Genomic DNA, 15,045 nt, shown 5'->3' with positions numbered 1-15,045 from the left:
CATAATCTAGGGAGAATTGCTAGTATTGATAGAATATATTCTATGTGGCACCTGAGGATACAGAGGGCCAACCATAATTCTTTCAAGCCACCGTGAAAGAACATAGAAAAGAGTAATATTAAATAAATTTAAAAATCATTAAACAAGTTAAATGTTCCATTTAAATATAAAATTTACCTTAAGTCATTTACTCACTCTACAAGAGCTAATCAAAGGAGTTTAGGATTTCAGGTGTATTCATGAAGGAGTTATATCTAAATAATAAAAAAGCTTAATCTACCATAAGTTTTTTGAATCATGGTTTTCTAAAAGCAAAACAAAGCACAAAACACATTGGTTACATGACCTAGAGAAAAAAAAGCTGGACCGACTTATACCTACCCAAATCTTTCAAAATATTCTGAGAACACAGATTTCTGCTGTTCGTACAGTGGGACTTGAACAGCAAAAAGGACAACTTTCCCCTTTCGTCCTTGTGGAAATCTCTTAAGATGATGTTCGCATATAAGTAGGGAAACAAAGGTTTTTCCACAACCTTTTAACATATAAAGAGAAAGACAACACGTAACTAATAGTATACTAAAATGCTTCTGGAGAAAGGTCATTACTGAGGGCTCCTCTAAAACCACAGAGCTAAAAGTAAACGGATGATGAGGGTGGGTTAACAACTGTAGAACTCACACTCTGACTCAAAAACCAAGCTACTTCCTAGGCACTTGCACACAGCAAGGGACTGCAGGAAGCTAAAAGAAAGCATTCTCTCTCCTTGCTCGTGTCCCTGAAAACACTACGAAACTATATGAATAATGGTTTTTTCAAAAGATCAATGGAACAATGAAACAATTGAAACTTGCTACTTGGTCCCAGTGTTCAATAAAGTGGAAAAAAGGAAGCAAACAGAGAAATAAACTATTTCAGTAATTGCATCCGCTTACCAGTAGGAGCACATATTATTGTATTCTTTCCCTTCTGAGCAGGTAAAGCGAGCTCTAGTTGGTAATTTCTTGGTTTCAATGGGCTATAAGTAGGAGGCACTTCTGTAATACAACAGAAACTAAGTTAGCAAACAGTGACCACTCTGAGGAATCAAGTCAACACTTCCTCCAAAGGACAAGAAATTTGACTCTAGCAAGAAAGACCTCATTTAAGAAAGTTTAGAATTCTTGTCTCTAATTAACCATTCCAGCTTCTAAACTGATTTGAAATACAGAATTCTCCCTCAATAACAAAGTACCAATGGCAGGAAGGAAAAAAGGAAAAAAAAAAAAAAAACCACAAAGATTTCTTTCTGAAACAATCATGGAAGCCTAATCAGGAGAAATTAAACCTAATCCAGGGCAAAACAGATCGCCACCGGTTGAAGGAAATGCTGCATGAGACAAAACAACAAATCCCTCTAAGGTCTTTGAAAAACACCAAACTGAATACCAAACTCCAAAATAATCTCTTACTGACAAGCAACGGTGCTTTATAATTCTGCAAGCTCTCACATGGTATTCTCTCTTAACAGAATCAAAAGTTTTAAAAAAATAATCAGAGGTATCTCACTAACAGATAAGTGTACAGAATGTTAAGAGCTAGAAAGACCTTGGAAATCATCTGTTGAGTCGAACCTACCTATTTTAAAGTAAATGGAAATTTCTAAATGGTTAAGTGAGTTCGCTAAGGACCTTTACCTGTCAGAAAACTTAAAACAATTGACACTCACTGATTTTATTCTGGAGTGACAAAAATATGTATCATTTTATTGCAGAAGCAGTCCATCAATTCTCACCTTATGTTCTTAACCCCAAATCACATCCTTCTTCCAACACTTCTTTATTGATCCTATTTTTTTCTCTGATGCCCTTTTATAAATAACTCTTGGCTTAATTTATTATGCTGCTTTCTGGTCTCCTCGTGAAAATATGCTTCTAGAAACATAAAGTGGGCCTTATAGGGATGCAGTTAACTCATAGTGCCTTTGTGTGAATTAGAGAAAGGACTCCCTTTTGGAGGATATAGCCCCTCACTGCACTGCGTTGGCAAACAACGCAGGCTGGCTCTCAGCCCCAGCTCAAGCTCTCAGGCCCACGCATTTGTACAGTGCACACACTTATCAACATACATGCAGCCCTGGGATCTTGAGAGGAAACTGAACAAGTGACTCACAAAGAGCAGAAGCATTTCTTTAGAAAGCAGGGCTCATTTCAGATGTCACAGGCACTGAGCTTCTGGGAGGACTCTATTTGCATTTTCAATGTAGACATGCACATCCTTAGTGATAAAAGAAGACCAAAAAAAAAAAAAAGAAGGAAAAAGAAAAGGAAGAAGCTGGCAAGTGCCATGGAAGGGAGAGAATGGTATTTCTGGTTGTAGGGAAAATATCTGTTTTAACATATATTCTCTTTTCATTCTGATTTTTCCTTAAAAACCTTTCCATTAGGCTATGACTTTTGGCACTGCAAGACACGACCCTACTCGAAATACCTCAAGAGCATCATTACAGAGAAGAACGAACAATGCTGAGTACCTGAAGAAGAACAGGAATTCTGGCTAAGATTCTGGTTTTCTGGTTCTTCTTTGTAGACAATGTGTACGTCCAAAGTTTTCATTTCATCATCCTCAAGATCTTTCATTTGAACATTTTCTGCACCTTTATGAAAACAAAACACATCTCATAATCTTTATCTGATTATGATCTTAATGGTGAAAGCCCTACAAAGAGGTCATAAAATTTTAAACTTCCATTATGATTTCTCATAACCATTCCCTCTACCTTTTAAAACAACTAAATGAAATCTTTTTGAATTTGAAATCTTGATTTGAAGTTTGAACTCCAGTGTCATTTAGGACTTTATTATTCAAAGTGTGGAACACGGACCAGCAACTTCTTTAGGAGCTTGTTGGAAATGCAAACTCTTGAGCCCCAACTGAATCAGAAGCTTCATTTTAACGAGATCCCTAGGTGATCCACAATCACACCAAATTAGCACACCTATTAGCAAAAACACTCTTGTCTTCCATTCCTGACCCAACCCAAGACACCAGATGTGTATTTAGACAGATAATTTCTGAAACAATTTATGATCTTAAAGAAGACTCTGAAAGGCTAAGACCAGACACTCAGATGGTTTATCAAACTGAGCTCTTAAAATAATGCTCTGAGAAGATGTTATTAGCTTCAGGAAGCCAAGGGATAGCTCAGCCACTTAATCAAAACAGATTCTTCCTTTCAATCTTGTTCTAGTTTGGTTCCAGATGGATTCTAGACAAGAGAACCACCAGATAGTGTCTAAGATGATTCTATTCTGAAAAGGCAGTGAGTTGTGGAGTTTGAACCTTTAACTCTAGAATTTTCAAGCTATTTCTCTCATCATCTAAACCTGGAGAGTGAGCTCAGACTCTGCCTTTCCCCCAAATACTCTGGGCAGATAGGCTAATTCTGGATGAAAGGGTTTGTCCTGATCCATTTTCAGGGGATATATACAACCCAACTAATTCTGTAGACAAAAAAACCACCTACCTCCCAGAACTCAACTTCACGCTGGCCTCTCACTAGAGATATAGACAAGAGTATTTGAAGGGAAAATGCTTCTGACAGTGTGAAAAGCAGGTAGGAACGCAAGAAGCTCCAAGCAGAACTATGAAGAAGGGCCTATTTTCAGACCCTCACACCCTTCCAAGTATCCTACCTTTCTCTACCATCCACAGTTCACTGAACTTGCTCTCTTCTTTCTCCAATGCAAGTTTCAAAGTTTTGGGCCAGTTCTCCTTGTCTGATCTGAGAAGGCATTCAACCATTTTCTCTGCACCTGCCATCAGCCCCTTGTTGGAACTTATCTAAGGAAGACAATTGTAGTGGACTGATCAAGTGTTTCAAAAGTTTTCATTTTATGAGTTTTTACTGAAGAAACGTCAATTCAAATACTATCAAATTTAAAATCACTGTATATTCTGGTTCACTAGGTCTCTTTCATGACCGTTCTTGCCCCAGTGCAACTTGATCTTTTAAGATACACTTCCCTTTATCCTTGTCCTCTTACACATGATATCACCAGGTCAAGCCATGTGTTCTTACCTCCTCTGAGATGTTATTATATTAACATCAGCTATATCAGGATAACAAACTACTTCACACCTATTCAAAATATGGGTATACTGGCATAGGCATATTCGGAAGGATATAACAAAATATTAACAAATAGTTTTTTCTGGATAGTGAGACTTACATGGTTCTTATTATTAATCATGATAATTAAAATTCATTGAGCAATTACTATTATGTGCCAGAGATTTATAAGCACTTTACATATATTATCTCATTCAAAGCCTATAAAAATACCTTACTAATAAGGTACCATTAGTATTCCCATTTCATACAGGAAACAGAGACTTAGAGAAACTAAATGTGCCCAAGATCACACCACTAGTAAGTGGATGAGCTTGGATTAACAAAATTGATTTGTGTCCAGAGACTGAATACTTAACCACTGGAGTCCATAACCTTTTTTCTTTTTATTTGCTAAACTGTTTGATTTTATTTAAATTTGTATAAAACATTATTCACAGAAGTAGTAAAGTAATTTTAGCTGAAAATAGGGCAAACCTGAAAAAAATCTGTGACACAAATTGATTACTCAGATGACAAATAAAAGTATCCTTCTAGGTAATTATGCCTTAGATTTGAGGACTTTAGTAGACTTTAATGATATTGTTCAGTTCTAAAATAACATAGAAAACAGAAGACATTCCTCATGGTCAAATTCTTCCCCCAAATTCAATATTTAATATTAATTAAAATACCTGAATAATTTCTTCACATTCTTGATTAATTAAACATCCAGATATTTCAGGAAGGATATCTTCTGGATTGATTGTGGTTTTAAATTCTGGTTGTAAACGCTTTAAAAGTAATCTATACTCCTCCAATTTTTCAATTTTTTGGAAATCCCAACTTTCAATGGCTTCATAAAGTCCAGAATAACCTGAAGAGTAGGGGGAAAATAGGGCTCTTAGGACACCAACTAAAAAAATATGTTGAGATTAAGATTTAGAAATCACATTTGAATGTATTGTGAGAGAACTGAAAACAACTGTAAATCACTTCCATTATTTATGATCTTTCAAAAAGAAAATTCAATATTCATTTTAGGCACCCCACATTTAAGGTGGAACTAGTGGCAAGAACCTGTCTGCCAATGAAGGCGATGTAAGAGACTTGGGTTCAATCCCTGGGTCAGAAAGATCCCCTGGAGAAGGGAATGGCTACCCACTCCAGTATTCTTGCCTGGAAAATCCCATGGACAGAGGAGCCTGACGGGCTACAGTCCATGGGTCACAAAGAGTTGGACACGACTGAGTGACTAACACTTTCACTGAGAATAAATTTGAGGTCTTATATTTGGTCTTAGTAAGACCTCTTCCTTCCAAGGTACCCCATGGACTTCACCCACAATCTCTGATCTGCCTTTCAATTGAGTCATACCATCATGCTAAGTATCTTCTCAGTGCAAAGTAGTAAAAAGGGCAAAAAGAAATATAAATGTTAATTCCTGCCCCTCAGGGCCTTACTGCCTACATTATTCCAAGGAAAGAATAGTAAGTACAATGGGAAATTTGAGTGAAAAAATTATTTCCAACTAGAATTATCCAGGAATGCTTGGCTCTAAGTTTCTCTTCAGAGAACCACCAGGCTTGTCTGACTATCAGGCCCACACTCTTTTCACTGGGCTATAAAGACCATATTAGCACATATGACTTAATACCTGGAATATTCCAGTACCTTTGTGGGTGTGTGTCTCCTCTCTCTTGCTCTTCTATCTTCCTGCAAAGATAGCACTATCCTGTATTTGATTTATCACTCTTGATTTCTTGGAATAGTTGTGTGGCATATGCTCAATTCTCTAAAGAATACATGTTTAGTTTAAGCTTGTTTGAAATGTTTTAATTTTATTCTTCACTAAATGCAATTTTCTCTGACTTTTTAGAAAGTTTAATATTGCATTTCTAAGTTTCACCTATGCTGTCATCTGTAGCTATGTTCACACATCTCCACTGCAGGATAATCGACTCTTGTGTGGACATCACAAAATGCATTTATCCATTCTCTTTCTGAAGGATACTGGTGTTGCTTCTAGTTTTGTTTCTTTGCTTGCTTGTTTTTGGCATTACCAACTGATTACAGTATGAACATTCTTTGTATGTACATTCTGGAATATATGTGTTAAGAATTTCTCTGGGCATATACTTAATACTGAAACTGCTAGATAGAAGGAGAGTTGTAACTATACGAGCTTATGCCGATTGTTTTTCAAAACAGTTGTAGCATTTACACTCCCTATTGTCATCCTTCAGATTTCCCATTATTAAAAATCCTCTTTGAGCCTTCCCACTGTTGGACTTCCTAGATTTTGCTATTATGTTCCTAATGTACAACTTCCTAATTGCTAATTGGGCTGAGAGTCTTTCCTCATGTGTATTAACCTTTTATGCTTCTTATTCTTTGAAGACTCAGTTCACATCTTTTGCCTTGTAAATATTTTCTTTTTTTTTTAATTGATTTTAAGCCTTTCAAATATATCATGGATACTAATTCTTTGGTGATAATGTAGTTTGAAAATATCCTCCCCCAGTGTGTCACTTGCTTTTTCACTTTCTGTATAGTGTTTTTTGATAAACATATACTTTTAATATCCTCAAATTTATCAATCTAGGTTAATGTTTTAATGTCTTATCTCATAAATCCTGTCATACCCTAAGGTCAGAAAAATGCCCTTCTATATACTGGTCTAAAATAGTTGAGCTTTTGCTATTATGAATTAAGTCTTGAATTCTTTTGACTTATTGTGTGTGTGCAAGTGTATGTATGTACATGGAATGAGGTAAGGAAGACAAGTTTATTTGTATCCACATGGATATGAAAGTTAGGGTTTGCCTGGTTTTTAACATTATCCCATTTTAAATGCCCACTGCAATGTATCAAAAAGTCCCTCCTTTCTGAATAATCTTCTTTTCCCACTGATCTCCAGTACATCAGAGTTCCATAAATATACGAGTCTGACTAAAGGCTCTCCATTGTATCTCATCGGTCAGTTGTTCAATACCAGGACCAGCATCACACTGTATCAATGCCTGTGACTTTTAATAGATCTTGATATCTTAAAAAGGAACCCCCAACCTACTGAATTCTTCCTTAGAAGTATACTGACTATTCTTGGGTCATAATTCTTCGACATACAGTTTAGAATCTGCTTGTCAAGTTCATAAAGAAGCATGCAGGATTTTTATTTAGAATTGTATTGAATGTATAGCTCAGTGTAGGGAGAACTGACACTTCTACGGTCTTCCTCTCCACGTGCATAGGTATATGTCTCCACTTAGCTAGGACTTTTTTTTTTTTTGGTTTTGCCGCACAGCTTGCAGGATCTCAGTTCCCCAACCAGGGATTGAATCCAGGCCATGACAGTGAAAGAACAGAGTTCTAACCATTTGACCACCAAGGAATTCCCTAGAATTTCTTTATATTTTTTCAAAAACCTTTTGTCATTTTCTCTATTCAGACTCCACACACCTTTGGCTAGATTTATTGCTAAATATAACTTTTTTTACTATTAGAAATGGTATTTTATTTTGGATTACATTTGCCATTTTTCCCAGTGGGTGGAAATACAACTAATTTTTGTATACTGATCTTCTATCCAATAAACATGCTAAACTGTTCCATTAGTTGTAATAACCTTTCTGTAGATTCCTTTGGAAATTTCAAGTATGCAGTTATAGCATCTGCCTGAAAATAGTCTTTACATTGCCTCAGATTAAGAGACATAAACTAAATGTGGATACTTATAAATTAATAGAATTTCACCTTTACAGAATCCTTAAACAATCAAGTAATAACTCTGATTTGTGAGTAAAAAGAATGAACTAACCTGCTTGTTGAAGGGCATCCAAAAAGCCGCGGAACCAGCCTTCCTCCTGGAGCTCCAATAGGACCTGGAGGAAAAGTGAGGCAGCCTCCATGGGCCCCTTGTTGTTTTTCTCGGCCTGAATATGCTGCACCACATCTACAAACAGAGGCAAGAGGGACTCATCAAACTGCAGAACTGCTAATCACTGGAAGTAAAACCACTAATCATTGGAAGGGTTGTCAGATCTTCTCAAACAGGGCTGGGGATTCACAGCAATGGAAGGACCTGTAGGAAGGCAGCAAGTTCTCCGTCTTGGTCAATCATACCCATTCTTCACTACCCCCCAACCCTACCCCCAGCCTCTCTGGAAACTTCTCCTAGTCTGTTGTGGAAGTCTGGACACACGTTGGAGGGCAGTCCTTAAGAAAAGGAGTCTCTTAAAGATGTCTGCAAGAGTCTCCCCTTAACAAGTGAGAACTCATGGTAGCACCAGGTTAGGTAGAAAAACCATGGCTTCTTCTAACATTTGAAAGTTTCTTGTTCAAAAGTCTGAATTAATCGCAGGACTAAAAGGGTGTGAGGACAGGACCACTCCTGTCATCAGTGACAATTACAGTGGACACAGCAACCAGAAATTTGGAAAACCCAGCAGTGGTCACAGGACTGGAAAAGGTCAGTTTTCATTCCAATCCCTAAGAAAGGCAATGCCAAAGAATGCTCAAACTACCGCAAAATTGCACTCATACACACTAGTAAAGTAATGCTCAAAATTCTCCAAGCCAGGCTTCAACAGTATGTGAACCGTGAACTTCCAGATGTTCAAGCTGGATTTAGAAAAGACAAAGGAACAAGAGATCAAATTGCCAACATCCGTTGGAACATTGAAAAAGCAAGGGAGTTCCAGAAAAACATTTACTTCTGCTTTATGGATTATGCCAAGGCCTTTGACTATGTGGATCACAACAAACTGTGGAAAATTCTGAAAGAGATGGGAATACCAGACCACCTGATCTGCCTCTTGAGACGTCTGTATGCAGGTCAGGAAGCAACAGTTAGAACTGGACGTGGAACAACAGACTGGTTCCAAATGGGAAAAGGAGTATGTGAAGGCTGCGTATTGTCACACTGCTTATTTAACTTATATGCAGAGAACATCATGAGAAATGCTGGGCTGGATGAAGCACAAGCTGGAATCAAGATTGCCTGGAGAAATATCAATAACTTCAGATATGCAGATGACACCACCCTTATGGCAGAAGGTGAAGAGGAACTAAAAAGCCTCTTGGTGAAAGTGAAAGTGGAGAGTGAAAAAGTTGGCTTAAAGCTCACCATTCAGAAAATGAAGATCATGGCATCTGGTCCCATCATTTCATGGGAAATAGATGGAGAAACAGTGACAGACTTTATTTTGGGGGGCTCCAAAATCATTGCAGATGGTGATTGCAGCTGTGAAATTAAAAGACACTTGCTTCATGGAAGAAAAGTTATGACCAACCTAGACAGCATATTAAAAAGCAGAGACATTACTTTGCCAACAAAGGTCCGTCTAGACAAAGCTATGGTTTTTCCAGTAGTCATGTATGAATGTATGAGTTGGACTATAAAGAAGGCTGAGCACCAAAGAATTCATGCTTTGAACTGTGGTGTTGGAGAAGACTCTTGAGAGTCCCTTGGACTGCAAGGAGATCCAACCAGTCAATCCTAAAGGAAATCAGTACTGAATATTCATTGTAAGGACTGATGCTGAAGCTGAAACTCCAACACTTTGGCCACCTGATTCGAAAAACTGACTCATTTGAAAAGACCCTGATGCTGGGAAAGATTGAAGGCAGGAGGAGAAGGGGACGACAGAGAATGGGATGGTTGGATGGCATCACCAACTCGATGGACATGAGTTTGAGTAAGCTCCGGGAGTTGGTGTTGGACAGGGTGGCCTGACATGCTGCAGTCCATGGGGTTGCAAACTGTCACACACGACTGAGTGACTGAACTGAACTGAACAGCAACCAGAGTTAGAATAAACAGAGGTCCTTTCATGGTCCTATTTCCAGACTTTTGCTGCTGCTGCTGTTAAGTCGCTTCAGTCGTGTCCAACTCTGTGCGACCTCATAGACGGCAGCCCACCAGGCTCCCCCGTCCCTGGGGTTCTCCAGGCAAGAACACTGGAGTGGGTTGCCATTTCCTTCTCCAATGCATGAAAGTGAAAAGTGAAAGTGAAGTCGCTCAGTCGTGTCCGACTCTTAGCGACCCCATGGACTGCAGCCCACCAGGCTCCTCCGTCCATGGGATTTTCCAGGCAAGAGTACTGGAGTGGGGTGCCATTGCCTTCTCCGAGGCTTTTGCTAAGACATGTAAAAAAAAATTAGTAAACAGAAATCACAATAGAGTCAGGAGACCAGAAGGGGGCGCTCTCATGCCCTGTGCCCATAGCAGAGCCCAAGAGGAAGAAGTCAGACTTCTTTCCTGGCAAGGACTGAGCCAAGGAAAAGCCAATGACTGTTTACTCCAGCCCCTCCCAGACTCCTTTTCTCCTCTATAAAAGTGTTCTTCCTTTGCCCTGCAGGGACCTGCATGGGGCTGCCATGATTGCAGATTCCAGATTGCAGTTCTCTGCTGATCCTGAAAAAGTCTGTGTTTGCTGGAGAAATATCTGACAGGCTATTTATTTCATGCCCGTAGGAAATATGGTAGAAAAGAAAAAGCAGGAGCTAAAGAAAACACAGTGAGGCCAGGTAACAGACAACTATCCACCAACCAGCTGGTGGTCTTACTGATTTTGCACAGTAACTCCATGTCTGGGCTGATAACCAAACAGTTACCTTTGTATGACCTGACATTTGATAATTTTCCCCACTGTCGAAGCAAAGTGAAATCAGTTGCTCAGTCGTGTCCAACTCTTTGTGACCCCATGGACTGTAGCCTACCACGCTCCTCCATCCAAGGGATTTTCCAGGCAAGAGTACTGGAGTGGGTTGCCATTGCCTTCTCCAGAGGATCTTCCCGACCCAGGGATTGAACCCAGATCTCCTGCATTGTAAGCAGACGCTCTACCATCTGAGCCACCAGGAAAGTCCTATTGCCAGTGGGATGTAAATTCTCAGGAGTAATTCCAATTGTCTGGCAGGTTAACCTCTGTATTCTCAGAGTTTAGAAGACCTAGTACTCAATGTACACTTAACAAAGGTATGCTGAATGAATGTAAGAAGACAGGAAGGAACGCCTCCCTTTTCTGCCAAGGTCTCTGCAACAATAAAACAAATCCTTTTAAAGTATAAAATTTACAGCTTTTAGAGCTGTAAATCCATTACCACTATATAATTTTACTGCCTTTTTATTACTGTAGAAAGAAATCTTATACCCATTAGCAGTCATTCCCCATTTCCCCCATGGTAAACTATGGATTTGCCTATTTTGGATATTTCATATGAAGGGGATCATAGAGTAGGTGGTCCTCATGGCTGGGTTCTTTCACTTAGCATAATGTTTTCAAGTTCATGCACGTTGTAATCATGTATCATATTTAATCCTTTTCCTTGCTGAATAATATTCCATTGTGTGGATATACCAGTTTTATCTATCTATTCATCAGTTAATGGGCATTTAGGTTTATACATTTTGTCTTTCATGAACAGTAATTTTATAAGCATTCATGTACAAGTTTTTGTGTGGCCATATATATTCATTTCTCTTAAGTACATATACTGCTAGGCACAAGATTGCTGGGTCTTAAGGTCACATTCTGAAGCCTGGGGTTAGGATTTAACCAAAAAAGCTGAGAAAACAAGGCAGGGGAGGGATAGAGAATTTAATCAGTGTAACAGAAACAGAAAAAGTGGGCTGGGAAAGCAAAGAGTTTATGTGATAAAATACAAAGAAATGAACAAGAAAGATGTCAACCAACTATATGAGAACAGCTGCCTATGGGTCTGGACTTGAAATAAGACCTCTACGGTATTGTTAACATTCAAAAATAAGATAATATTATACACAGTATTTTTAAGCTTGCTTTTAAAAAATTATTTCTGGCTGTACTGGTCCTCATTGCCACGTGGGCGGCTCTCTAGTTGCGGAGAGCTGAGGCCACTCTCTAGTTGTGTGGAGGCTTATTGCAGTGGCTTCTTTGGTTGTGGGGCACACTCTGGGCATGCAGGCCTCAGCAGTCACGGTAGGTGGCTCCGCAGTCGTGGCTCTCGGGCTCTAGAGCGCGGGCTCAACGGTCGCGGCGCACGGGCTTAGTTGCTCCGCGGCACGTGGGATCTTCCCGGATCAGGGACTGAGTCCACGTCTCCTGCACTGGCAGGCAATTCTTTACCACTGAGCTACCAGAGAAGCCCTCAAGCTCACTTTTTGAACTTACCTTTTGGCTTTTTTTTATTTTATGAGGAGTTTATTGTCTTTTTTTTTTTTTTTTTTAAGGTTTATTCAGGGAGATACATACTCCACAGAAACTTTTGGTATTTTTATTGTGCTGTATTATAACTATAAATTAAAGTTAATATATATTAAAAAACAATCCCACCCATGCACTCCCATAAGCACACTATGGTTTTCCATCAACGTACTCATCACACTTTATTATGTTCAGTTACCTGACTTCACACATGCACTCTAATCTCAGGGCAGAACCATTCCTATCGATCCTTCATTTCCTAAAAGGATGCTTCCTATTAACTAATATGTGTAGTAATGTGTGTTAATGCTAGCCAGTGCTTGCCTAATGCCTGACACACACCTTAACTGCTAAGTTGCTGGTTATTAAATCAATACACAGTACATGAAAGAATGGGATTCACATCATTGTTAGTGTTTCACTCTTTGGAGGATTTCTAGAAGAGACAGATGTCTTGCTTACATGGCTTACATTCTTCAAGGGCCGCAACTACTCTACAGTCATTAGGATGTTATTTTGTTACTTTTGTCTGAGCATAGCTACAAAGTGGGAGTCCTTCGTGTTGGTCGCATTCTTTCACTCCTCACTCCACAGCACAAAGCTGTGCTTTGGCTGTACACAGCAATTAGCATGCAAGTTACCTGTCTGCTTTAATACAGTTTCAAAAAACTGCCTCACATCAGGAAAGTTATGTAGGCGTTTGGAGCACACTCCCTCTTTCATCTCAACTCTTTCCAGGCACCCCCTCCCTTCTCTTCTCCCCAAGGCTCTGCTCACCTCTGGCACAAAGTACCTCAATACAAATCTGTAAAATGGCCATTATCCATCATCATGGGACTCATACGCTGTGGGGAAACACCTGAATTGAAGCCTAAAGCCATTCCTTCCAGTGAGTCTTGCTCCTCTCATAATTTGAAAAGATACATGCACCCCAGTATGTACTGCAGCACCACTTACAGTAGCCAAGACATGGCAGCAACCTAGATGTCCAGTGACAGAGGAATGCATAAAAAAGATATGGTACATATATACAATGGAATATTACTCAGCCATACAAAAGAATGACACAATGCCATTTGCAGCAACATGGATGTACCTAGAGATTATCATACTAAGTGAACTCAGAGAAAGACAAATATCATATCATATCCCTTATATGTGGAATCTTAAAAATGATACAAATGAACTTATTTACAAAACAGAAATAGACTCACAGACGGTGAAAACAAACTTATGGTTACCAAAGGGGAAAGGTGGGGGAGAGAGATAAATTAAGAGTCTTGGATTAACATACACACACTACTATATACAAAACAGGTAATCTATGGACACTACTGTATAGCACCTAGAACTCTGCTCAATATTCTGTGATAACCTATATGAGAAAAGAATCTGAAAAAGAATGGTATAGGTATAACTGAATCACTTTGCTGTACATGAAACCAATGCAACACTGTAAATCAACTATACCAATATAAAATAAAAATAAAATTTATAAAAGTTTCCAGTCATTTGCTGATAAGATCCAGATCTGGCAGAGTGAGTCTCAACTTCCTCCGGAGTACAGCACTTTCTTATCATTTGTGTACTTCGGTCCTCACCTGTCTCCACCAACCCCTTGGACTTCAAAGTATTTTAAGGAAGGGCATGTATCTTATTCTGAATCTCTGATGTCAGCTCAAAGACCAACACAGTAGACGGACACAAGTATTAGTAGAAATAAATGAAACGGACAGCGACATGTTTCCCCAGCTTTAAGTCTAAACAAATGTGCAGCTCTAAGCAAGTCATTTCACTTCGCTAGGACTCAGTTTCCCCATGTGGGCTTCCAAGGGCTTCTCAAACTCTTGACAATCCCCAGTCTAAAATATTGCAAAGATCTCGCCACAAACCCGGCGTTAACTGTATTGATTGCAAGACCGGGATGGGGGTTGAGGGGTGGAATAAGAAAGAAATCCTGAACTGTTTTCTTGCACCAAGGGGCAGGCCGCAACCACTCACCGTCCCTAAACCAGGGGGTCATGTAGCTCAGGATGTAGGTAGGGTCCAGGATCTTCCTGACATAGCCGCAGAAGGCGTGCAAATTCCGCCGCTGCTCTGCCGTCATGCCTGCGGCTCCGCTCCCCGCGACGCCCTGCTTCTCCTGCGCTCTGCTCGGCTCCGCAGAGCTCGGCTCCGCTCTGCCTAAATACAGCCGTGAGGCGCGAGAAATTTGCCGAGGTGAGCGCCCAGCGCGGAGGCGGAGCTGCAGGGGAAGCCGGGCTGCGGAGGGAAAATAGAAACTGAAACTGGGGGCGGGGGGCCCCCCAGGCTCCGTAATCAACTTGCGCCGTTTCGGTTTCGTTTCCTCGCCAGCTCGCGGATCCCGAGGGACCCAAGGGGACCCCTGCGAGTTGCTCTTTGGTGTTCACTTCATCTTACTTTCTGTTTGGCTTTTAGAGCCGTAAAGTTTAGATACGGTAAAATGCATAGATGTTAATTTATACTTCTCTGAGTTTGGGGAAATGTATGCGGGTGTAACCACTTTGCCCAGGTTGTCTGGGTCCTGTGGTCTAGTGTCTTAACTTCACAGGACACTGTCACCTGTTTTCCAAAGTGGCCATCCCGTGGGGCCTCCCCACCTGGAGCTGAGAGAGCTGCAGGTGCTGCAAGCCCAGGAAATACACAAGCTGGTCACTTTGTTGTTCGCTTGTTTGGTTTGGTTTGGGCTTTTGCCTGGTATGAAATACTGCGCTGTTGTCAAATATATGTAGTCCAAATATCCTC

The 15,045-nt window shown here is 40.0% G+C and overlaps 1 protein-coding gene across 2 annotated transcripts in view; it reads right to left on the bottom strand.

The window, feature by feature from the left end:
* The window catches only part of RIGI (RNA sensor RIG-I), a 49,415-nt gene extending 34,919 nt beyond the window's left edge, over positions 1–14,496 (bottom strand). Inside the window, exons 1-7 of one of the 2 annotated variants that reach the window (XM_055577807.1) lie at positions 14,281–14,496; positions 7,911–8,045; positions 4,786–4,967; positions 3,675–3,822; positions 2,513–2,635; positions 936–1,037; positions 382–535 (exon numbers count right to left, since the gene is read on the bottom strand). In XM_055577807.1, coding sequence (XP_055433782.1) covers positions 382–535; positions 936–1,037; positions 2,513–2,635; positions 3,675–3,822; positions 4,786–4,967; positions 7,911–8,045; positions 14,281–14,386 — 950 coding nt within the window. In that variant the 5' untranslated portion in view covers positions 14,387–14,496. The remainder of the gene's footprint in view (positions 1–381; positions 536–935; positions 1,038–2,512; positions 2,636–3,674; positions 3,823–4,785; positions 4,968–7,910; positions 8,046–14,280) is intronic. The other variant, XM_055577808.1, reaches the window with a different exon arrangement.
* Between the last annotated feature and the right edge of the window lie 549 nt (positions 14,497–15,045).

Source organism: Bubalus kerabau, chromosome 4, assembly GCF_029407905.1.
Source record: "Bubalus kerabau isolate K-KA32 ecotype Philippines breed swamp buffalo chromosome 4, PCC_UOA_SB_1v2, whole genome shotgun sequence".
Classification (NCBI taxonomy): domain Eukaryota; kingdom Metazoa; phylum Chordata; class Mammalia; order Artiodactyla; family Bovidae; genus Bubalus; species Bubalus kerabau.
Note: the sequence above shows the minus strand (reverse complement) of the source record. Positions and strands in the feature narration are given on the sequence as shown.